We start from the raw sequence: 24,157 nt of genomic DNA on the forward strand, positions 1-24,157 counted from the left end.
GGCATCTTATATTATTTCTCTGAAAGGGAAACAGAAGGTGAGGACAGGCTCTATGGCTTAGGGACCCTTTTACTAAAGGGTTACCGTGCGGATATCTGGAACTACCACATGCCCACTGAAGCTGCCAGTGGTAGTTCCACTCCCAGCACTTGAATTTTTCAAAAAGTATCACAGCAGGGGGTTACCCAGTTACTGCTGGCCTAATGCAGGGGGTAAGCAAACATGTGGACAATGGGGAGCCGGTTGATATTGTATATCTGGATTTTCAGAAGGCGTTTGACAAAGTGCCGCACGAAAGACTCCTGAAGAAATTGCAGAGTCATGGAATCGGAGGTAGGGTATTATTATGGATTAAGAACTGGTTGAAAGATAGGAAGCAGAGAGTAGGATTGCGTGGCCAGTATTCTCAGTGGAGGAGGGTAGTTAGTGGGGTCCCGCAGGGGTCTGTGCTGGGCCCGTTGCTTTTTAATGTATTTATAAATGACCTAGAGATGGGAATAACTAGTGAGGTAATTAAATTCGCCGATGACACAAAATTATTCAGGGTCGTCAAGTCGCAGGAGGAATGTGAACGATTACAGGAGGACCTTGCGAGACTGGGAGAATGGGCGTGCAAGTGGCAGATGAAGTTCAATGTTGACAAGTGCAAAGTGATGCATGTGGGTAAGAGGAACCCGAATTATAGCTACGTCTTGCAAGGTTCCGCGTTAGGAGTTACGGATCAAGAAAGGGATCTGGGTGTCGTCGTCGATGATACGCTGAAACCTTCTGCTCAGTGTGCTGCTGCGGCTAGGAAAGTGAATAGAATGTTGGGTGTTATTAAGAAGGGTATGGAGTCCAGGTGTGCGGATGTTATAATGCCGTTGTATCGCTCCATGGTGCGACCGCACCTGGAGTATTGTGTTCAGTACTGGTCTCCGTATCTCAAAAAAGATATAGTAGAATTGGAAAAGGTACAGCGAAGGGCGACGAAAATGATAGTGGGGATGGGACGACTTTCCTATGAAGAGAGGCTGAGAAGGCTAGGGCTTTTCAGCTTGGAGAAGAGACGGCTGAGGGGAGATATGATAGAAGTGTATAAAATAATGAGTGGAATGGATCGGGTGGATGTGAAGCGACTGTTCACGCTATCCAAAAATACTAGGACTAGAGGGCATGAGTTGAAGCTACAGTGTGGTAAATTTAAAACGAATCGGAGAAAATTTTTCTTCACCCAACGTGTAATTAGACTCTGGAATTCATTGCCGGAGAACGTGGTACGGGCGGTTAGCTTGACGGAGTTTAAAAAGGGGTTAGATAGATTCCTAAAGGACAAGTCCATAGACCGCTATTAAATGGACTGGAAAAATTCCTCATTTTTAGGTATAACTTGTCTGGAATGTTTTTACGTTTGGGGAGCGTGCCAGGTGCCCTTGACCTGGATTGGCCACTGTCGGTGACAGGATGCTGGGCTAGATGGACCTTTGGTCTTTCCCAGTATGGCACTACTTATGTACTTATGTACCTTAATGGGTGGCAGTAAGTGCTACCCCCAAAATGGCCACATGGCCATTTTCTTTTTTCTACCTTTTTACCCACTGTGGTAAAAAGGGACTCTGCGCATGACAAAAACTCGCACTGCTAGGGCCCCTTTTACTGCCACTTGGGTTCTGCAGGTTAAAAAAAATTATTTATAGCTATTTAAAGTACAACCAAGCTATATGCTTGGACAGAAAAGTTGATGAACCAGTGTGCCGAAAAAGAGAGAAATAATTCAAAGGCAAAAAAAAAAAATCCATTCACCATATCAACTAAAATCCACCTACGTCAGACGGGGCAGGCCCAGGAGGAAAGGAGAGATGCGAAGACTGGGCGAAGAGGCATCAGCTGTTCTTTCTGCCCGTGCAGCGCCTTCACACAGAAGTGAGAGGCGCTGCGCGGGCCCGGTAAGGAGGAGGGGGGCCCGGTGGAGGGGGGGAGCGGCGGCGACGACCTCAGGGGGGGCGGCGGGGGCGGAGCTGGGAAAGAGAGGAAGGGAGGGGGGCCGGGGCAGCCTTAAGTTTTGGGGAAGCAGGGAGCAGCGACGAACTTGGGCGGGGGGGGGGGGGCAAGGCCGTCCATGAAGGATGCTCCTGACCAGCACCTTTGCCCCCTCCCGATCCATGCAACGTGTTTGTGTTTTGGTTTTCTTTTTTTGGTTGTTTTGACGTTTGTGGCATGCGCAGAGCAGCCAGCATAACGCTTGGCTGCTCTGCGCATGCTTTAGGGGCCGATTACCGACGGGGATTACACCAGTTTGATGCATTCTACTTTACAGTACCGCACCAAACATGTGCGACTTGTTTTTTTGGTGCATTCTTCGTTTTTTAAAGTTCGTTAAGGACTAATGTTTTAGATTTTTTAACGTTTGGTTGATGCATCTGGCCCTCACTCTCCCACCACCGACAAACAATGCAGTCATACACAGCAGAGCCACACTGCAAGCACTCCTGCCACACCCTCTAGCCAATCACTCTCCAAGCAGTCTTCACAAACACGGTGCAGCAGTACACAGGACAAAGAGACAAACAGAGACTACAAACAGGTAGGGGAATGAAATATGAACTTGGGGACAGTGAATGGAGAGGGATGGGGGAGACAGAGGAAGGAGAAGTGGTGTCTGGGTTTGGGGGCTAGAAGGGGTAGGTAGGGAAAGGTGAAAAGGTAAAACACAAATGAGGCAGGTGAGGGTGAAAATGTTCTGACCACAGCACACAGACAAAGGTAGCAGGTACTCAACAAACTCTCAGCTTTCTCTCCCAACAACAATCTCGCCACTCTCCAACTCCACAAAATCGCTAATGGGTCTAAAGATGACTTCCCCCTTACTCTGGTCACTTTTATTTCAGGTCTAATTAAAAATGCCCATGTTCCGACCCATGCGAAACCATTTCGCAAGCCGTTATACGCTGGGGGCGCACATCACATAACACCGCCCATAACACGCCCCCTGTGGGGGCGACCATAGATGGACATCCTCGTGTTGAGGACGCCCTTACGGCCTGGTTTTGATTATTGGATTTGGCCGACCTTCTTTCACAGGGACGCCTATGTCGCTTTTTGGCCACCCTTCTCTTTCGAAAATGAGCAGGCATGGCAGTTCCACCACGTCTCAGTAATAATCACCAAACCTGGTTGTCCCTGTTCTATCTAATTCTGAATGATATCAAATTTATTAACCACAGATCTAGCATTCACATGAAAAATAAGGAATGGTACAGATGAGACAGAAAAATTATACAAAGGCTTCACAATTATCAAATTGTTATTAACATGATTACCCACAGAGGTCTTAGGATCCTTCTTATAAAATTTTCTATGCCTTTGTCTAATAAGCACTTCAATTCTACTTGGCATATAAAGTGCACAGTCTAAATTATTTCCAGAACTATAAAGAGTCATTAAAGAATCATAAGACTTCCCTGTATCCCTCATATGCAGTATTCCTAGGAATAAGAAAGGCATACAATTTTAAAAATACAAAACAATTCCCCATCGTTAAGTGTTTTAAAAACAAAATAAAACAAATTGACTGAACTAGAATAAACAACCACTTTAATAGATAATTAATCACTTACTAAATAACGAAAATCCTCAACCAACTTAAGCTAACCACAGTAAACATCACAACAATATAAAAGCACTAAATTAAACACAGGTTGGCTTTGTCAAATCTAACGTCCTCCATAAAAAACAATTCATACATAATATAGACTCAGGGCCTGGTTACAAAGGTGCACTAGCGTTTGTTAGCGCGCGCTGTGTATGCACGCATAGGAATATTGTGGGTGCCTACACAGTTAACGCACACTAATTTTTAGCATGCAGTAACAAATGCTAGTGTGCCTTTGTAAACAGTGCCTTCAATGTATATAAGCAATCTAGCCCAGCAAAATAGAATATTAAATTAAATACCATTACTTCTAAAATTGCTGAGCACATCGCTGTGCAAAGAAGCCAACTTCTATCTGAATTTAATGCTAAAGTCACCACCACTGCAGCAGAGGTTGCAGCCTCTGAATTTGAATGTTCTAACACATCCATTTCCATAGGAACCTCAGCATTCCTGAAAGAGTCAATCTTTTTAGAGGGCAGCAGAGAATAGACAGTAGATTCAGGTAGAACAAATAGTATTTCAGGTAAATATATTTTGAAAATATCTCATGGTCATACAGTAGATGAATGAGGAAAGTTTAAAAATTGCAGGATGCAATTCTTTGATACATCCTTCAGTGCCTCTACTTTGACTAAATTAATATTATCCTTGAGAAAAGTCATTTGTATCACTACAACTTTGTCCGGTTCCTTTTATTTATTTATTTTTTGCATTTTTATCCCACATTTTCCCACCTATTTGTGGGCTCAGTGTGGCTTACAATACATTGTGAATGATGGAAATACAATTTGTTAAAGTACGATTATGAGTTACATTGTGAAGAGTTATGGGAAGACAAAGTCAAAGTCAAAACATCATTTGGGAATAGAACAATGGAATGTAACAATGGGGAAATGATAGGGCGAAAAACAATAGCAAGAGAACATTAGGGTATACAATTTTATCTGTGGGTAGAGTTTTAAGTGTGGTGAAAATACGGGGGGAGAGAATTCAGAAGACAGTGTATTGATGCATTTCTATTAGTGTGTATGGACTTCATGTGTTTTAATCCTTGCAATAAATTTTCTCAAAGAGATGAGTTTTCAATAGTTTGCGGAAGTCGGTTAGTTCGTAGATTGTTCTCAGGTTGCGTGGTAATGTATTCCAGAATTGCGTGCTCATATAAGAGAAGGTGAAGCATGCAGTACTTTGTATTTTATGCCTTTGCACTTAGGGAAGTGGAGATTGAGGAAAGTTCGGGATGATCTTTTAGCGTTTCTGGGTGGCAGGTCTATTAAATCAGACATGTATGCAGGGGCTTCACCGTGAATGATTTTGTGAACTAAGGTGCATACTTTAAAGGTGATACATTCCTTGAGTGGGAGCCAGTGTAGTTTCTCACGTAAGGGTTTTGCACTTTCGTATTTTGGTTTTCCGAAGATGAGTCTGGCTGCTGTATTCTGGGCTGTTTGAAGTTTCCTCAGTATTTGCTCTTTGCAGCCCGCGTATAGTGAGTTGCAGTAGTCCAGATGACTGAGTACGAGTGATTGCACTAGGCTGCGGAAGACAGATCTTGGAAAGAATGGTCTTATTCTTTTCAATTTCCACATGGAGTAGAACATCTTTTTGGTTGTGTTGTTCGCGTGAGTCTCAAGTGTTAGGTGGCGGTCAATAGTGACACCGAGAATTTTTAAAGTTTCTGAGATTGGCAGATTTAGTTTAGGTGTGTTAATAGCGGTAAATTTATTCGTGTTGTATTGGGAGGTAAGTATGAGGCATTGAGTTTTTTCTGCGTTCAGTTTCAATCGGAATGCATCTGCCCAGGTGTTCATGATGTGTAGACTTATCCACACGAGCTACCACTTGATGAATATCTAAAGCGTTTTTCTCAGCTTTTATCTCTTATCTTCTGAGGATTTTGGACTAGAAGGTTAACCTGAGGCACCAATCCTTTCCCCAGACTAACAATAGCACCCCAGATAGTATCTAGGGGGTAATTATTCAGTTGGCAGAGGTCAGCAGTTATTTCTCCACTGCTGGCTTAAAGCCCAGATATTTAATGCCGGGCCATGTTTGATCACCGGCATTAAATATCCTGGTATGTGCAGACAATATTCAGCCCTTAACTGGTTAAGTTAAACCAGCTAAAGATAAGGCTGCTCTTTATACTGTCCTATTTGGCTGGTTAATTTAACTGATTGAGCTGAATATCAGTTGGTGCCCATTCCACCTCTGGACTGCCTACAAACTAGCTAGTTTCTATTTTCAGTTAGAGGGGATATTCAGTGGTACTATCCGGGTATGTGCTGCTGAAAAATCCACAGACAGGTAGTTGAGCACCATTTAATCAGTTAAGGGCCCTTTTACTAAGCCGCGTAGGCGCCTACGTGTGCCAATTTTGAGTTACCGCCCAGCTACCGCATGGCCCTTGTGATAATTTCATTTTTGACATGCGTCCGCTACACACACCGGAAAATATTTTTATTTCCTGGTGCATGGGTGGTAATCGGCATTTTCACATGTAGACCATTACTGCACGGTTACTACATGAGACCTTACCGCTAGGTCAATGGCTGGCGGTAAGGTCTCAGACCTAAAATAGACACATGGCAATTTTCAGTTTGCCACATGTCCATTTTCAGGAAAAATTTGAAAAAGGCATTTTTTACAACTGCGCTGAAAAATGTTTCTGAGCGCACCCAAAACATGCGTCTACACTACTACAGGCCATTTTCAGCGCACCTTAGTAAAAGGACCCCTAAGAGTCTCATACCTGGTTAAATGATTTTGAATATCAGCCCCTAAAGTAATAGAAGCTGGACAGGTGGTAATAACCTGGGGTAAGGGAATAGGCACACCTGTAGTTCCAGTGACATAGGACCCACAGAAAACAGCTTAGAGGAAGCCAACTGAGTCCATTCACAAAGCTTCTCATCCTCAAAAATGCCCTGGGGAAGGAGCTTACCTAAGATGGTGACCCGTTGAGGATCTCAGCAAGAGATATCTGGAGTGAAGTCATAGGCGGTCGGTGGCCCAACTGTTTGGGGGGGCAAAGGGGGCGGGGTTAGGGGTGGGGCCAGGGGTGGAGCTTAAATCCATAATTGTCTGATAACACACAGAAAAAATAAATAATACAAACAAAAGTCACAATTAATATCTTTTATTAAATTTAGATATTAGATATTGTGATAAAGTCACCTCCAGGATAGTTGGGTTAAGGCAGTTTCAGTCTGAAATACAAGTCCCAGAAGGCATTGCAGGCAAGGAGCCAGAGGGTGAGATGAAGAACCCGGACTGGACTCCTAGCTGCAATCGGGGAAGACATGGGTGTAAGCTGGCAGGGTGTGTAGAGTGGCTGCCACTAGGCGGAAAGAGAGTTAGGAAACCCTGTGTGCAGGAGCTCATCATTGGTCTCATTAGTTTAATGCTCAACTCAGCTGGTATGGGTGTGAGGAAGCTAATGAAAGGAGAATGATTGGTTGTGGTAGCTGAAGCCAAGGATTGATCAGGCAGGTGGGAAGGAGTCCCAGAGAGGGAGTTCAGTTCAGGAGAGAGAAGCAGAAGGAGAGAAGCAGTTGCAGGCTGAAAACCTTTGGGCAGGGAGGTCCCTAAAGTATTTGCAGGCTGAGATTCCTTGGGTGAGAGGAAGTCCCAAAAGTATTGAATTCACTGTGAAGCTGATGCAAGGGAAAACCCTGGGGTAGAAGGAGTTCCTAAAATATTGAACTCTCCTGAAGGTAAAGAGGATAGAAGGTAGAAAATGCTGCTGTGGGAACTGTGTACTAGAAACCTGCATGGAATAAAGTCCTTAAGATTGAAGTTACTTGGTGGACATCTATTTCTTCATTGTATCGGGAGCCTGTGGCTGGAGGAGATTGTTCTATCCTTGGCTGCACAAGAGAGGCGCCTGGTTACAATATGTATCATATGTCAAAGAATAAAGTGGTTGCTCAAAGCATATTCTAAGCACAATCGCTCAACTGCAAAACACTATGCACAACTTTGTGCAAAAACACGCTCAGAACCTTACTGTACCATAAATATTACACTGGGCAGAACCTAATACAGCAATATACCACCCATACAGAAAATGCAGACCGTCAACAATATGAAACAAGGGATCATATCATCACAATTCTCATGTAGAGCCACAAAACACCCTAATTCATGTTTAATGTGGGATAAAATGCCATAAATAAGTAAATAAATATAAACTTTTAATGTTGAGCAACTGATTCTCAAAATGGACATATTCCAAATACTATAATGAAAATAAAATGATCTTTTCTACCTTTGTTGTCTGGTGACTTTTTCTGATCATGCTAGCTCAGTATCCGATTCTGCTGCTATCTGTCCTCAGTTCAGGTAAGGAAGTCATCCTCGTTAAATATCTTCCTGGCAACCCAGGACACCTCCAGCCATCCCCCCTTGCTCTCCCAGCAGTAAGATAAACAAACCATAAACCAATTTCTACAACTGGTTACACAAGGCTAGAGGGCTTTCACTGCAGCTCCTGCTGTGAGGATGGAGGTAAATCAACAATTTAAACCCCTCAGAGCACAGCAGGGGAGGCTTAGCCTCTCCAAGCCTCTTATACCGGGCGCCTATGAGTGAAGTCACTAAAGAAATCTACTGTAGCAGCATTCAGTTTTCGAAAAGGTGACTATGACAAAATGAGGAAATGGTTAAAAAGAAGCTGAAAGGGTCACCCACAAAGGTTAGGACTTTAAATCAGGCTTGGACATGGTTTTAAAAATACCATTATGGAAGCCCAGACCAGATGTATTCCATGTATTAACAAAGGTGGAAAGAAGAGCAAACAACAGCCAGCATGGTTAAAAGGTGACGTGAATGAGGCTATTAGAGCCAAAAGAGCATCCTTCAAAGATTGAAAAAAGGATCTGAATGAAGAAAATAAGAAGAAACATAAGCCGTGTCAAGCTAAAGAAGGCTAAAAGATAATATGAATAAAATCTTGCTGTGGAGACAAAAACTCATAGTAACCCTTTTTTTTTTTAGGTACATTAGAAGCAGAAAGCCTGTGAGGGAATCAGTGGGACTGTCAGATCATGAAGGAGCAAAAGGGGCACTCAGGGAGGACAAGACCATAGCGGAGAGATGAATGAATTCTTTGATTTGGTCTTTACAAAAGAAGATATAAGAGATCTAGTTGTACCGGAAATGGTTTTCAAGGGTGATGATGCAGAGGAACTGAACAAAATCTCTATGAACCTGGAAGATGTACTGAGCCAAACTGACAAGTGAAAGAGTGATAAATCACCTAGACTGGATGGTATACACCTCAGGTTACTGAAAGAACTCAAACTTGAAATTGCTGATCTGTTGTAGTACCTGCAGATAGGAGGGTGGCCAATTTAACACAGATATCTAAAAAGGGTTCCAGGGGTGATCCGGGAAATTACAGAATGGTAAGCCTGACTTCAGTGCCAGGCAAAATAGTGGAAACTATTATAAAAAAAATTGCGGAACACATAGACAAACATTGTTTAATGGGACAGAGTCAGCATAGGTTCAGCTAAGAGAGGTCTTGCCTCATCAATTTGCTTCATTTCATTGAAGGCATAAATAAACATGTGGATAAAGGTGAGCCAGTTGATGTAGTGTATCTAGATTTTCAGAATGCTTTTGACAAGTTCCTCATGAGAGACTCCTGAGAAAATTAAATAGTCATGGGATAGGAGGCAATGTCCTTCTGTGGATTTGGAACTGATTATTTGACAGAAAACAGAGGGTAGAGTTAAATGGCCATTTTTCTTAATGGTAAAGGGTGAACAGTGGAGTGTTGCAAGGTTCTGTACTGGGACCAGTGCTATTTAACATATTATAAATGATCTGGAAAACAAAACGACGAGTGAAGTGCTCACATTTGCAGATGACACAAAACTATTCAAAGTTGTCAGAACTGATGCAGATTGTTAAAAATTGCAGGCAGACCTTAGGAAACTGCAAGACTGGGCATCCAAATGGCAGATGAAATTTAATGTGGACAAATGCAAAGTGATGCACATTGGGAAGAATAATCCAAATCATAGTTACCTGCTAGGGTTCACCTTAGGAGTCAGTACTCAAGAAAAAATCTAGTTGGTCATTGTAGACAATATGCTGAAATCTTCTGCCCAGTGTGCGACGGCGGCCAAAAATGCAAACAGGATGCTAGGAATTATTAGGAAAGGGATGCAAAATAAGACACAGAATATTATAATGCCTCTGTATCGCTCCATGGTGCGACCTCATCTTGAGTACTACGTTCAGTTCTAGTTGTCGTATCTCAAAAAAGATATAGCAGAATTAGAAAAGGTTTAAAGAAGAGCGACCAAAATGATAAAAGGGATGGAACTCCTCCCATATGAGGAAAGACTAAAGAGGTTAGGGCTCTTCAACTTGGAAAAGAGACGGCTGAGGGGGGATATGATTGAGGTCTTTAAAATCCTGAGTGGTGCAGAACGGGTAGAAGTGAATCAATTTTTCACTCTTTCAAAAAGTACAAAGATCAGGGGACAGTCAATTAAATTACATAGCAATACTTTAAAACAAATAGGAGGAAATATTTTTTCACTCAAAGAATAGTTAGCTCTGGAACTCGGAGGATGTGGTAACAGCAGTTAGCATATCTGTGTTAGTCTATATTCTGTTATTGAGATAAACATGGGGGAAGCCACTGCATGCCCTGGTATAGGTAGCATGGAACGTTGCTACTAACTGGGTTTCTGCCAAGTACTTGTGACCTGGATTGGCCACCATTGGAAGCAGGATACTGGGCTAGATGGACCACTGGTCTGACCCAGTATGGCTATTATGTTCTTAAATTTAGGCACAAGATCCTTGTGTATACATTTTAAACACAAGTTGAAAAAGGGGGCATGGAAATGAGATGGTAGTGGGTGGAACGAGGACATTCCTAACATCTACATGCATTATTATAGAATGAGGGGGGATATGAGCCTAATGTAGGTGTGTATATTTGCACCACGTTTCAGTTGGTGGAAATTGCCACACCCAATGTTAGGTGCGATTCTCAGGAATAAGCGATATTCTGTAGGTTTACTGTGTTGACACATGCCTCCAGTTTATTGCCATTTTTTTTGTATTTTTGAACATGATTGGGAGGCGAGGATAGTGCCGGGCACACTTATACGGTCTGTGCCAGAGCCGGTGGTGGGAGGCGGGGCTGGTGGTTGGGAGGCGGGGATAGTGCTGGGCAGACTTATACGGTCTGTGCCCTGAAGAGGACAGGTACAAATCAAAGTAGGGTATACACAAAAAGTAGCACATATGAGTTTGTCTTGTTGGGCAGACTGGCTGGACCGTGCAGGTCTTTTTCTGCCGTCAACTACTATGTTACTATGTTTTGAAAACAGAGAAAAAGTACCCCCAAACCTTGCAACAATTCAGGCAGTTTGAAAACTGCCTCATAACTGTATCTGATTTTCACTGCATAGAAAAAAGGTGTGCTGGGGAGGGTGTTTTGGAGGCATGATAGAAAACCATCTGTGCACCTTTTAATTTCAAAGATGCACGTGCTTGGTGTTCATGCTGCTTACATGTGGAATTAGGCTATCATTTAGCACTGTGTATATGTGCCCACAGACTCTGAACTGCACAAAAATCCGATAATCAAACACAATGTACATGAGTATCACATGAGTAAGTTCAGGCTGAAAAGTAGAAAATCCTTAGGGACATGCAATGAAATTACATGGAAATACTTTTAAAAGAAATAGGAGGAAATACTTTTTCACTCAAAGAATACTTAAGATCTAGAACTCATTGTCATAGGATGTGGTAACAGCAGTTAACACATCTAGAATTTTTAAAAGGTTTGGACAAATTCCTGGAGGAAAAGTCCATAGTCTGCAGACATTTCAAAACCACTGCTTGCCCTGGGACTGGCAGTATGGAATGTTGCTACTATTTCAGCAGTCTCTTTGCAATTTTATGCATTTTGTGGACACTGTACACTGTTTCAAGACCCCTGACACAGGCAGTTTTGCCGAAACACGGATGGTGTCAGGTCTGTCCAATAAAATTTGAGTTGACACCCCCAATCTTGAAGGCTCCTTTTGCTTTTGTTATCTCCTCCTGTGTGAGTGTACTTTGGTTTCCCTCTCCTGTGTTTCCTTGGTTACTACTACTACTACTTAACTTTTCTAGAGCGCTACTAGGGTTACGCAGCGCTGTACAAAATAAACAAAGAAGGATACTGGTCTAGATGGACCATTGGTCTGACCCAGTATGGCTATTCTTATGGTCTTATGTTCTAAGTAAGTATCCCTTGTGGATAGCCAGACTGGCTGGATGGGTCCCTGAGGACCTGGTTGACAAAGTGAAGATGCTTAAGTTTAATGTGTGTTCTAGGCTGAAGTATAAAACCATGTATGCTTCCACCTTTGCCTACGTTGGTACTCAATTGTGGAATGCCCTACCAAAATCAGTGAAAACGGTCCAGGATCATCTGACTTTTAGGAAGTCACTTAAGACCTGCTTATTTGAGCAAACGTACCCCAAAGATCCTGTCCAGCCTCACTAACCTCAGGACGCTGCTATTATGGACTGACCCATTTCTTTATCCTTACCTCTCTGCCCTGCTTACCCCTTTCCATTTATTGTACCCTGTCTATTTGTTATTCAAATGTTGTAAGCCACATTGAGCCTGCCAGAGGTGGGAAATTGTGGGATATAAGCACTGTAAAATAAATAATAAATAATGTAGATTCTCCGTGGATAGCAGGATAAATCAGATGTGGCTGATTATATCCTGCTTGCCCATGGAGAAACAGTACTCTGGTGCACTGTTCTTCACTGCAAAGCCTGGGGATTTCTGGTGGTTCCTGCTGACCCTAGGTGTAGCTCCCTAACTCTCTTCTCAATACATTCTCCCCCCTCCCCCCCCACTTTGTGAAGAGTCTTGCTGCTGGCACTGGCTCCAGACAAATGCTCTGTTTTCCTTCAGGATTATGCAACTCTCAATCAGTTTAAGTTATACAGTGTACAAACTTTCACACAATTCTTGCAAGATTGCGAATAGTAAAAAGTTTTGGACACCATGTAGATCAAGCTTACTGAGAGCCACATGGTGTTGGAAGAAAACAGAGCAGTTGTCCCAGAGACATTGCCTGCAGAAAGACTCTTGGAAAGATCAGGGACATTAAACTGGGAGGAGACCTAGCTTGGAGGCACTGGGGAAAGGATGATGGCAGCCAACTGGGAGGAGAGGCTGGTGGGAGTTGAGACTGAGACTGATTGGATCAGGGATGAGTGAGAATGTGTATTAGGAGAAGAGAGTTTTGGGAGTAATGTGGATTTGGGGAGGTAAAGTGGGCTGGGAGACAGAGAGAGCCCCTCAGCAACTGGACTGGCTACATCCAGGGCCGCTTGCAAAATTCCCTGGCATGGGAAGCTTCTTCTTGCCTGCCTGCATCTTCTGGGTCTGTCCTCTCCTGCTCCTGTGTGCCGCCCAGGACTCGATATTGCGTTAATGCAATCATCCGGCTCCCAACTCGAGCAGGAGACGAGAGGACAAACCAAGGACGTTGGATGAAAACAGGAGACAGGATGACGTCAAAAAGTTGAAGCCAATTATGTTAGTCTCTCTTTCGCCTTCCCTGCGCAGCAGTCATCCCACGATAAAGCAAACACACCTATGAGCTGCTGAATCCACGTTGTGGTTCTTTATTGCTCGGCAGCATTTTTATTTGATCCCACTTATATTTTCAAACATGCTGGCTTGTGCAGCGGGCAGGGGCGGCAGCGAAAGTGTGTGTGTGGGAGGCGGGGGCGTGATGGTCTGGTTCTGCCCAGGGTCTGGCAGTGTCTCTCGGCGGCCCTGGATACATCATTAGAGAGGAACCCCTCTCCTTTATCATCCAGGGCTCTGGGAACCATCTGCTTTATCCTGCACTGGCTCTGGCTCTCTCACATTTTAAGTCTTTTTACCAGTGTGGCTCCCCGCTGCCAAAATGGTGACAATCACTCCTTTAGGGTAAGGAAATGAATGTCCTTAAGTCTCACTTTGTGCAGGTTCTAATAACAGGCCAAATAATGAAGACTTCAGATAGAAGCTTTTTAGTTTCAGAAATCTTTTGTTAATTGCACACACAGACTGTTTGTGCCATGTAGTGACCAAGATAAAACAATCTATTTTGGCTAATGCTGTAGACACCAGTCACTTACACAGGTCTCCACGGTCACTTGCACATTGTTAATCTTTGTGGTAGAAAGGAACTTACCATAGTGAATACAATCGCTCCGAGCACAGCATAAATTGCTTGCAGCCAAGGTACCTAAATCAAACAGAAAGACAAGGGAAATCAGTGAGAGAAAGATTGAGCAAGACCTTACTCTAGGGGTAGCTAGGACCCCCATATACTGAGGGATGGCAATAGAGCCACAACATAGTAGAAATGATGCTGAGAAACCACAGTGCAGCATGCACAATATTCCCCAACTTCTAAAAATGGCTCCTACAATTAGGTGAGCAATTGCATGTCCAGTTAAAGAAATATATCATAATTAGCGAATTGGTGCTAAATTGGCACTTAATTGGAGATAAATACCAATAATTGGTGTTAAAAGCCCTAATTGGCACTAATTAGCAGTTGTGCGTGAAACTGACATGCCCCTATTCTGTAAACTGAGCTTCTAACTTCTCTCTCGCGCAACTCATGTGGAAAGAGAATGAGCGCGTCAGGGGCATTCTGACTAACCTTATGCTCATTTTATAGATTACCTGATTTTATGTGCAACTGTCACATGAGGCACCACCATTTACACCAGCCATGTGTATGGTGTAAGTTAGGTGCATTACTGTGAACTCACGCTAGTATTCTATAACAGATTTGCATGAAAGTGTGATGTTACAGAATATTAGCTTGGCCCCCAAATTTTTGGTGCCTATCTTTTAGTGCCCTTTATTGAATTTTTATTTGTTATTATTGTGTGTAATCTGCTTTGATGGTCTGGCCCTAAGCGGACAATCAAATAAATATAAGCTTGAATCTTGAACCATGAATTGAGCCATATGGGCCCGATATACAAAGCCACTTAGCCGACCGCTGACCAATTGCTTGGTTGAGGTTAGCTGCTAATATTCAGCAACTTAACCAGCTACATGTTGCTGAATATCACGGTTAGCACCGAACACAAAGCCGACTATGTTCGGGACATTCCGGGGGCGGAATCAGCACTTGGATGCTTAACTGATATTCAGCCCTTAAGGGGCTTAGAGCATAAATAGGACCACATAAAAGTCTGTCCTATCATTATGAGCTAACCCATGGCTGCTTAAGTGCTGAATATTAACTTAAGTGGCTATGGGGCCCTTTTACAGAGCAGCGGTAAGCCCAACGCGGGCTTACCGCTTGCTCTTTAGGGACTGCTGCTGGCTCAACGCAGCCGCCGGCTGTAGTCCCACCATGAGCGTGCACCATTTCTAGGGGAAAACGAAAACCCCCGGAAATGGCTTGCGTGGTGGTAACCTGGTGGTAATCGGGCATTGCCATGCATTGCCCAGTTACCACCAGGTTAGCGTAGGAGCCCTTATCGCCACCTCAATGGGTGATGGTAAGGGCTCCCCGTTGCATGGCCATGCGGTAAGAGTTCTCTTACCACATGGGCATGTGTGCTGGGTTTTTTTTTTACCTGTTGCAGTAAAAAGGGCCCTGGTGCACGGGAAAAATGGCCCCCGTCGCCAGCACAGGGCCCTTTTTCCTGCAGCTTGGTAAAAGGGTCCCTAAGCCATAGCCCGCACAGGTCCTGGCTTTGAATATATGGGAATAATGCTGTTGGCGATGAGCAAAACTCTCACTGCCGATGGCTGAATATTGACCCCTATGCTACCAAAGTCTCAGTCTGAAGGAGACAGTGGATTCTACCACATACAATAGCTGAGTTTTCCAAACTGTGGGCACGTTTGTATCGGGATCTTTTTGGAACCCTCACTAACCCAGTATACACCTTAGTATAATGAGGCGGTATTAAGCATTTTGGGGGGAATTGTATAAATGGTGCCCATATTTGGGCGCCAAACAAAACCTGCGCTCAGTACTATTCTATAAACGATGCTCCAAGTTAGGCGACATTTACAGAACAGAGCATACCTCTGGGATCCATGCCCAACTTTTAAGCATGAGTGTTTACACCAACTGGAAGCTGGTGTAAATCTTCGCATGTACAGTAGGCGCAGATCCCCAAAATTCCATAATACTGCGTGCATCTCTAGTGAAGCCATGGCCTGCCTATGCCCTTCCCTTAGCCACACCCCCTTTCCAGTTGCGTGCTATAGGATTTATGCATTCATTTGTACAGAATAATGCTTTGCGAGATGCATGCGTAAAGTCCAATTATTAATGCTCATTGGCTCATCAACTAATTAAATTGCACACACAAATTGGATGTGCCCTAATTTGTATGCACAATTTTCGGCACCATATATAGAATCTAGCCCTTTGTTACCACATTTCCTGCTGGAATGGTTCTATAAAGACCTGGGAATCCCTAGTTGTAACATGGCATAGACTGTGTGCTGGATTTTCTTTGGATTCCAGTGAGGCAATGTGTGTTTCTTTTGGCCTGCAGACTTTGAGCCTATATAGCTTGTGAGTTTTAAGTTTATGTCCTTTGTGAAGTGCATGTGAGAAGACAGAGATTTTACCCACCCCTCTACTGGACTGCAAACAAGGAGCTTGGGAGACTTAGCTTGAGGGACAAGCACAAGAGAAGAGAAGGAGTGTGAGATCCCTATATTGGAGCTTAACAAACAAGAGAAAATGTATTAGGCTAAATTCAGTAAATGGAACCCAAATTCGGTAAGGACTATTCTATAAACAGTGCTCTGGGATCCATGCCAAATTTTAGGCGCAAAGAACTGAAACCTGGTATAAATCATCACACCTAAATTAGGCACAGATCTACTGTATTTTATAACACTGCGTGCAGATTGTAGGAATGCCCCTGATCTGCCAATCGCCCCTATTATTGCATTAACTGGCATTAATTTGGACTTATATGTACATCTGCTTACATGCAGTACCATAATGCTGTGCCCAAAGTGTCTCATGTGCAACCCAAAAGAAGGCACGGCCAAGGGAGGGGCATGGGTGGGTTGGGGTGTTCCAAAAATATAGGGGCAGTGTTATAGAATATCAGGTTGCATGCCCAATTTGCGTGCCAAGATTTACAGCAGGTGTTTTGCAGGCATAAGTCCTTGTGCCCAAAGTTGGGTGTGGGAAACTGTACTAAGCGCTATTCTACAACAGGCATTCAGCCCAGAGCACCCTTTATAGAATAATGCTTAGCAAGGATTTTCCCCAGCCCTGATTTTGAGCACCATTTACTGAATCTGGCCCAATATGGTGCCCCCGAACAAAGGATTACAAATGCACTGTGAGATGCCAGAAGACTTGCTGTTAGATTGCAAGATCGTACTTGTCAATCTGCTGGATTGTGTGTGAGATATTTTTGTGATTTATTTATTTTTTATTTATTGCATTTGTATCCCACATTTTCCCACCTCTTTGCAGGCTCAATGTGGCTTACAATGTGTCGTTATTGATAGATTGGTAGAAGACAATTATTTGTCACAGTTCTGGGGGCTACTTTCCACCTTTCCCTATCACTGTTCCCTCTAAGCTAAGCGGAAGTCCTCCACCTACAGTCCTCCCAGTGGGGCAGAGATTTTCAACCTTTTTGGTCTCACGGCACACTTACACAGCGTTAAAATTGTCGAGGCACCCCCCCCCCCCCCCCATGGTCCAGCATTTTATCTTCTACCTCACCCTACACCCACACATGGTCCAGCATTTTACCTTCTCCTCTCACCCCCACCCATATTCCAGTATTTTACCTTCTCTTCCCACCCGCACCCTCACAGAGTCCAGCATTTACCTTCTCTTTCTCCCATCCTCACAAATAATCCAGCATTCACCTTCTCTTCCGCCCCTCCCCCCCACCTTCACAAATAGTCCAGCGTTTACCTTATTTATTTATTTTTATTTTATTGCATTTGTATCCCACATTTTCCCACCTATTTGCAGGCTCAATGTGGCTTACATAGTTTTGTTAACACAGTTAATCCTAGATGTCAGGTACAGTTATTATTGTGCAGAGATTAATTAGGGAAGAGAGTAGAGAGAAGAGGGAAGGAATTTATTAGGTATAGTAGAAGGTGGACTTTCAGAAGTGGATTAGTGAGGTTCTGGGTTTTCATTGTAGGCTTTAATGAAGAAATATGTCGTGAGGGATTTGCGAAAGATAGTTGTTTCATTGATTGTTTTCAGGTCTCTAGGTAGTGCAGTCCATAACTTCGTGCTCGTGTAAGAGAAGGTGGTAGCATGCATCAGCTTGTATTTTAGTCCTTTGCAGCTGGGGAAGTGCAGTTTGAGAAATTTGCGAGATGATTTTGTAGCGTTTCTGGGAGGTAGGTCCACGAGATTTAGCATGTAGATTGGGATGTCTGCGTGAATGATTTTGTGTACCATCGTGCAGATCTTGAATGCAATACATTCCTTAAGTGGAAGCCAGTGTAGTTTCTCTCTTAAGGGTTTTGTGCTTTCATATTTAGTTTTTCCAAATATGAGTCTGGCAGCAGTATTTTGGGCAGTTTGGAGTTTCTTGATGTTCTGCTCTTTGCAGCCTGCGTATAGTGCATTGCAGTAATCAAGGTGACTTATTACCATTGACTGTACCAGGGTACGGAATATGTATCTCGGGAAGAAAGGTTTTATTCTTTTGAGTTTCCACATGGAGTAGAACATCTTTTTCGTCGTGTTTTTCACGTGGGTATCAAGAGTAAGGTTTCGATCAATGGTGACTCCTAGAATTTTCAAGTTTTGAGAAACAGGCAGAGAACAGTATGGTGTGGTTATGGTGGAGAGGTTTTTTGTGTTATGTTGTGAGGTGAAAACAAGACATTGTGTTTTTTCTGCGTTAAGTTTCAGCTGGAATGCATCTGCCCAGGTGTGCATTATTTGGAGGCTTTGGTTGATCTCGTTGGTGATTTCATTTAGATCGTGTCTGAACGGGATGTAGATCATGACATCATCTGCATATATGCAGGGGTTGAGGTTTTGATTGGCTAGACGTTTAGCCAAAGGTATCATCATCAGGTTGAATAAGGTTGGTGAGAGGGGGGATCCTTGGGGTACTCCACATTCAGGTATCCATGGGGGTGATCTGTCCGTGTTTGTTGTTACTTGGTATGATCTTGAGGTCAGGAATCCTTTGAACCATTTGAGAACTGTGCCTCCTACTCCGAAGTATTCTAGTATATGTAATAGTATTTCATGGTCAACCATGTCAAAGGCACTGGACATGTCGAATTGTAAGAGGAGTATGTTGTTGCCCGTTGCAATTGCTTGTTTAAATGAGTTCATTGCAGACACTAGAACAGTTTCAGTGCTGTGATTTGACCGAAATCCTGATTGAGACTCGTGGAGAATTGAATGTTTATTTAGGTATTCAGTAAGTTGTTTTGTTACTATGCCTTCCATGAGTTTGGTTATGAGTGGAATTGATGCTACTGGTCGATAGTTGGTTCTGTCCATTGTGCTTTTTTTAGCATCTTTCGGTAGCGGAGTAAGTAGGATATTTCCTTTGTCCATGGGAAAGAGCCCATTTTGAAGTCTGTGATTTACGTGGTTCGTGATGTCTATTTTGAATTGTTTGGGTGCTGATCTTATTAGACTGTTAGGGCAGATGTCTAGTTTACATTGCGATTTGGCGTATTTTCCGAGCCAATGTGAGATTTCATTTGTTGAAAGTGTGTCGAAGTTGGTCCATGATCGATCTGCTGGGTATTCCCCGGGTTTTGGGTCTAGACATTCGAGGATATTTGTGTAATTTGTTTTATTGGTGGGTATCATGAGTCGGAGTTTTATCATTTTTTCCTTGAAGTAATTTGCAAGATTGGTTGCTGATGGGATATCTGTGTTGTTAGAGGTGACCGTAGTAGTATTTAGGAGGTGGTTTACGAGTGTGAAGAGTTTGTGTGTGTCCTTGTAGTTTGGCCCTATTTTGGTTTTGTAATACGTCCTTTTGGTTTGTCTGATTCTGTATTTGTATTTTCTTTGTAGTTGTTTCCAGTCTTTGAGTGTGTTTTCGTCTTTTTTCTTGCTCCATGCTCTTTCTAATCTTCTGACCTGTGTTTTTAATTCTTTCAATTCTTCGTTAAACCATGGAATTGAGTTTTTTCTATGTGAGGTTCTGGTTTGAAGTGGTGCTATATTGTCTAATATTGTTCTGCATCTGTTATCCCATTCTTGAAGAAATTGGGGTGAGTCTGTAGATGTTGTCCATTCGTCGGTGTATAGTTGTTGCCAGAATATTAGTGGGTCTATTTTGCCTCTCGTAGTGTAGGTTTGTTGTTTTTGTTGTGTCTTTTTTGTTCTCCAGTGAAGGGAGAGGTTTGCACTGTAGTGGTCGGACCATGGCTTGGCTGTCCATTTTGTGTCTATTAGTGTGAGGTTTGATTCTGATGAGAATTTGTGGGTGATGATGTCTAGTGTATGTTCTTTGTTATGGGTGGGTTGTGTGTTTGGCCAGTGGAGCTCCCATAGTTGGAGGAAGTCTTTGCATTCGCGTACATTGCTTGAGTTAGTATCTTCAAGGTGAAGGTTAATGTCTCCTGCTATGAAAAGGTTCTGGGTGGAAACACAAGTATTCGATATGAAATCCAGGAAGTGCGATTGTGAATCTTACCAATTGCCCGGGGGTTTGTAAAATAAGATTAGGTTCAGGTGATCACGTAAGTTGGAGTGGTTGATTCTGACTGAGGCTATTTCGAGTTGGGGAAGAATAGATTCTACTATTGTTGTGACTGTGAATTGAGATTTATAGATTATTGCTATGCCTCTTCCTCTTTTTCCTTCTCTTGTCCAGTGGATAATTTTGTATCCTGGAGGACAGAGTTCTAAAATTATTGGATCTTTAGGTTCTATTCCCTTCACCTCCACAAAAATAGTTCTGCATCTTTCTCTTCTGTCCTCTCTCCAGCTGGCAACCAGGCATCTCCCCTTGTCTCTCTTGAGGCCCCCCCCCCCCCCCCCCGAGTACTTTTTAAAAAGTTTTCTTATCTGTAACAATCAGTGGCAGCGAGAAGCAATTAATACAGCCAGCTCGCGCCAAACCTGGAGCCTTCTATCTGATGCTTCCTGCCTATGTGGAAGCTATATCAGAGAGAAGGAATCCAAGACTGGTGTGAGCAGGCTGTATGAATTGCTGCCGCCAACCGCTAGAAATAAAGACAGCTTACTCCATTCTGACACGAATTAAGCTAGCCCAACTCCTAAGGCACACCTGGGGATCAGCCGCGGCACACCAATATGCCATAGCACACGGGTTGAAAAAAGCTGCAGTGGGGTGCCAGCAAGCTCTGCAGGGCTCTGGGGAACCTGCCTGTCCCCAGCGATTGAAAACACAATACTGGCAGCAGTACAGTTGCAGGATTCTTGTTCAGCTTAGAGGGAAGTGCTCCCCATTTCACTGCATAACTAGCAGCTCTATAAACACCCTGTTGACAGTGAACATTGCTCTTCTCCGCAAAGAGAGGGAGGGAAATTTTCAAAGGGGATTCTTTTCATAGGTAAACCAGTGGCATAGCCAAGGGTGGTGGGCCCAGGCCCATCCATTTTGGGATCAGGCCCACCCAGTAGCAGCACACCTATGATGGCAAGGATCCCCAAGCCCCAGCAACCGAAAACTCCCAACAACTGTTCCTCCTGCATACCTTGTAAATAGCAGATCTTCGCCGGCAGTGAGTAGCGACTGATACATACTGTTCAAACCAGCCCCACAGCCTTCCCTCTGATATACTTCCGCCTATGCGGAAACAGAAAGTTACAACAGAGGGAAGGCTGTGGGGTCAACTTGAGCAGTGTGTATTAGTTGCTGCTCGCTGCCGGTGAAAAGCTGCTATTTAAAAGGTATGCAGGGGATGGGGGGATGTTTGAGAGACCATATGACATGCAGGCGAGTGAGGGAGAGACCAAATCACTTGTGGGACAAGGCGGAGTTCTTCTGCCCACCCATCTTGGGCCCAGGCCCACCCAAAATTGGGTGTCTGGCTACGTCCCTGAGGTAAAAACTTATTTACTCATGAAAATCCCTTTAGAAATTTCCTCCATAATGGGGTAATTCTGATATTAAAAAGAATATGGCACTGAAGTCTATGGAGGTGACTGACATGGGGAATACATATTGAGAGGGTGACAATATCTCTTCCCCATGTCAGTCACCTCCATAGACTTCAACGGTACACTACTTTTAATCTATGGAGACAAAATCTATGGAGATGAAGGACATGGCTAGGAGTAGGGTTATCAAAGGTCATATTAAACTGTGGGCAGCCAGCAGTAGCCTGATACCAAGTTCTGCCTTTTAACCAAGAAGGCGTCACATAACTGCAATACAGATGCAGACTCTAAATACTTACATACTGGAAGGGGAGAAGGAAGGACAGGAAGATGCCGCTGAAGAAAAGCACCATGAACAGCACAAAGATGACACCCTGGTACGAGGTGAAGTCAAACTGTAGACACAAAGGATACAAATTCAGGTTTGCAAATGTCTTTAGGTGCCAGGCATTGCCTCACAGACCTCTCATGCTTGCCCTAATGCAACTTCCCCTGTCCTGCTCTGCCAGTGTGTTTCATTTTGTCCCTATCAATCGTTATTTCATATGCCAACCCCCTCCCCAATTCTTCAACATTCATAAGGGGTAAATTTATAAGAAAGCACTGATGTAAGAAATCCATAAAAGCGCCTATGCCTCTTTATAAAATATACCCCCAGAGCCAGCCCCAATAGTGTGCAAATGCCCACATGCAAATTTATTACTGCTCCAAAAAAGGTATAAATGTGTGCAGGTACTCCATATGGGCAATTCTATAAGTAGGAGCCTCTATTTAGGCACCCCGATGCCACACGTGCACCCAGATTCCGTTAAAGAACACTAGTGTATCCTGACACCATCAGTTACACTAGCTACAAAGGTCCTGTAACTGGGAGAACCTAAATATGGCAGGGATGCATGTAACTTATAGTATTCTGCAAGTTATGTGTGCAAGTGGAAGCCCTGCCCATAACTCACCCATGCAACACCCGTGTGTATGCCCTCTTGCATTTATGTGCTGTGCCACTTATGCAACCCTTATAGAATAGCGCTTAGACACCCTCCTGGCACTTTCACAGGTAAATGTACACTTTTGCATATAAATGCCAGTATTCTGCACATTATCATGTGCAAGGGGCATGTAAATGCAGGAGGCTAGTTACAGAGCCGTCATTCACATGCGCACCCACATATTTTATTAAATACACAAATATACATCACAGCTCTACCAAAACTCTGCCCTGCAAATGCCTATGCACAGATTACAAAAGTAGGCTCACCCTTTCTGTGCACCAAGAGTCTGATATTCAGCCAGCGGTGATCAGCATTTTACTGACTGCTGCTGGCGTTAAACCGAGAAATTTGATTCCACGCCGTGTTCAGTATCCGGCACTGAACTTCCAGGTACACAAATAGCCAGTTATGTGCGACATTCAGCACTTAACTGCTTATGAAGAACCACAGAAAGGTAGGACTGCATTTTATGCCATCCTATTTATGCAATTATCTACAGTTACAGTTAATTCACTTATAGCCCGCCGTTCCCATATAAATAGCTCACAGCGGATTACAGCAAGATTCTAGAACACAATAGTCTAGGAAATTACATAGTATGATTACAAGATGTACTTGAACCTAAACAGTATCATAAGAGAAATATAGATAATAAAGGAAACTGCAATCAATTACTTCTTAATCACATATATCTGAAACAACAATATCTTTAAGCCTTATATCTTAACTGTTTAAATATTAAATATCGGCACAACCGATTAAGCGCCAACTCCACTCATGGAATGCTCCCAAAACCGGGCATTTTCAGCAGCACTATCCAGTTAAATGCAGCTGAAAATGCCCGATTAGCTCCGGACAGGTGATTTAAAAGGCCAGGAGCCTCTCCTGGCTGTTTAAACTGTTTTGAATATCAGGCCCTACTTTTTACGCTTCTATATGACTGCACAAGTACATAAAGGGGCTCATTTTCAGAGCACTTAGACACATAAAGTACTTTGTGGGTCTAAGTACTTTGAAAATGAGCCCCTAAATCTCTTTTTTGCATATAAAAACAGACATATTTGGGCTCATTTGCGAAAGAGGACGTCCATCTTTCGACATAAATCGGAAGATGGACGTCCTCCCAGGGACGTCCAAATTGGTATAATCGAAGCCCGATTTAGGACGTCTCCAACTGCACTCCGTCGCAAGGACGGCCAAAGTTCAAGGGGGCGTGTCGGAGGCGTAGTGAAGGCGGGACTTGGGCATGCCTAACACTTGGATGTCCTTGACCCATAATCGAAAAAAACAAGGACGTCCCTGACGAACACTTGAACGTTTTCACCTGGACCTGTTTTTCTTACAACTAAGGCACAAAAAGGTGCCCGAAAGGACCAGATGACCACCGGAGAGAATCGGGGATGACC

The 24,157-nt window shown here is 43.5% G+C and overlaps 1 protein-coding gene across 1 annotated transcript in view; it reads right to left on the minus strand.

Moving 5' to 3' along the window:
* The window catches only part of FAIM2 (Fas apoptotic inhibitory molecule 2), a 147,091-nt gene that overhangs the window by 31,567 nt on the left and 91,367 nt on the right, over positions 1 to 24,157 (minus strand). Inside the window, exons 10-11 of the mRNA XM_030195455.1 lie at positions 22,059 to 22,154; positions 13,861 to 13,914 (exon numbers count right to left, since the gene is read on the minus strand). Coding sequence (XP_030051315.1) covers positions 13,861 to 13,914; positions 22,059 to 22,154 — 150 coding nt within the window. The remainder of the gene's footprint in view (positions 1 to 13,860; positions 13,915 to 22,058; positions 22,155 to 24,157) is intronic.

The sequence above is a fragment of the Microcaecilia unicolor genome, chromosome 3, assembly GCF_901765095.1.
Source record: "Microcaecilia unicolor chromosome 3, aMicUni1.1, whole genome shotgun sequence".
Taxonomy (NCBI): Eukaryota; Metazoa; Chordata; class Amphibia; order Gymnophiona; family Siphonopidae; genus Microcaecilia; species Microcaecilia unicolor.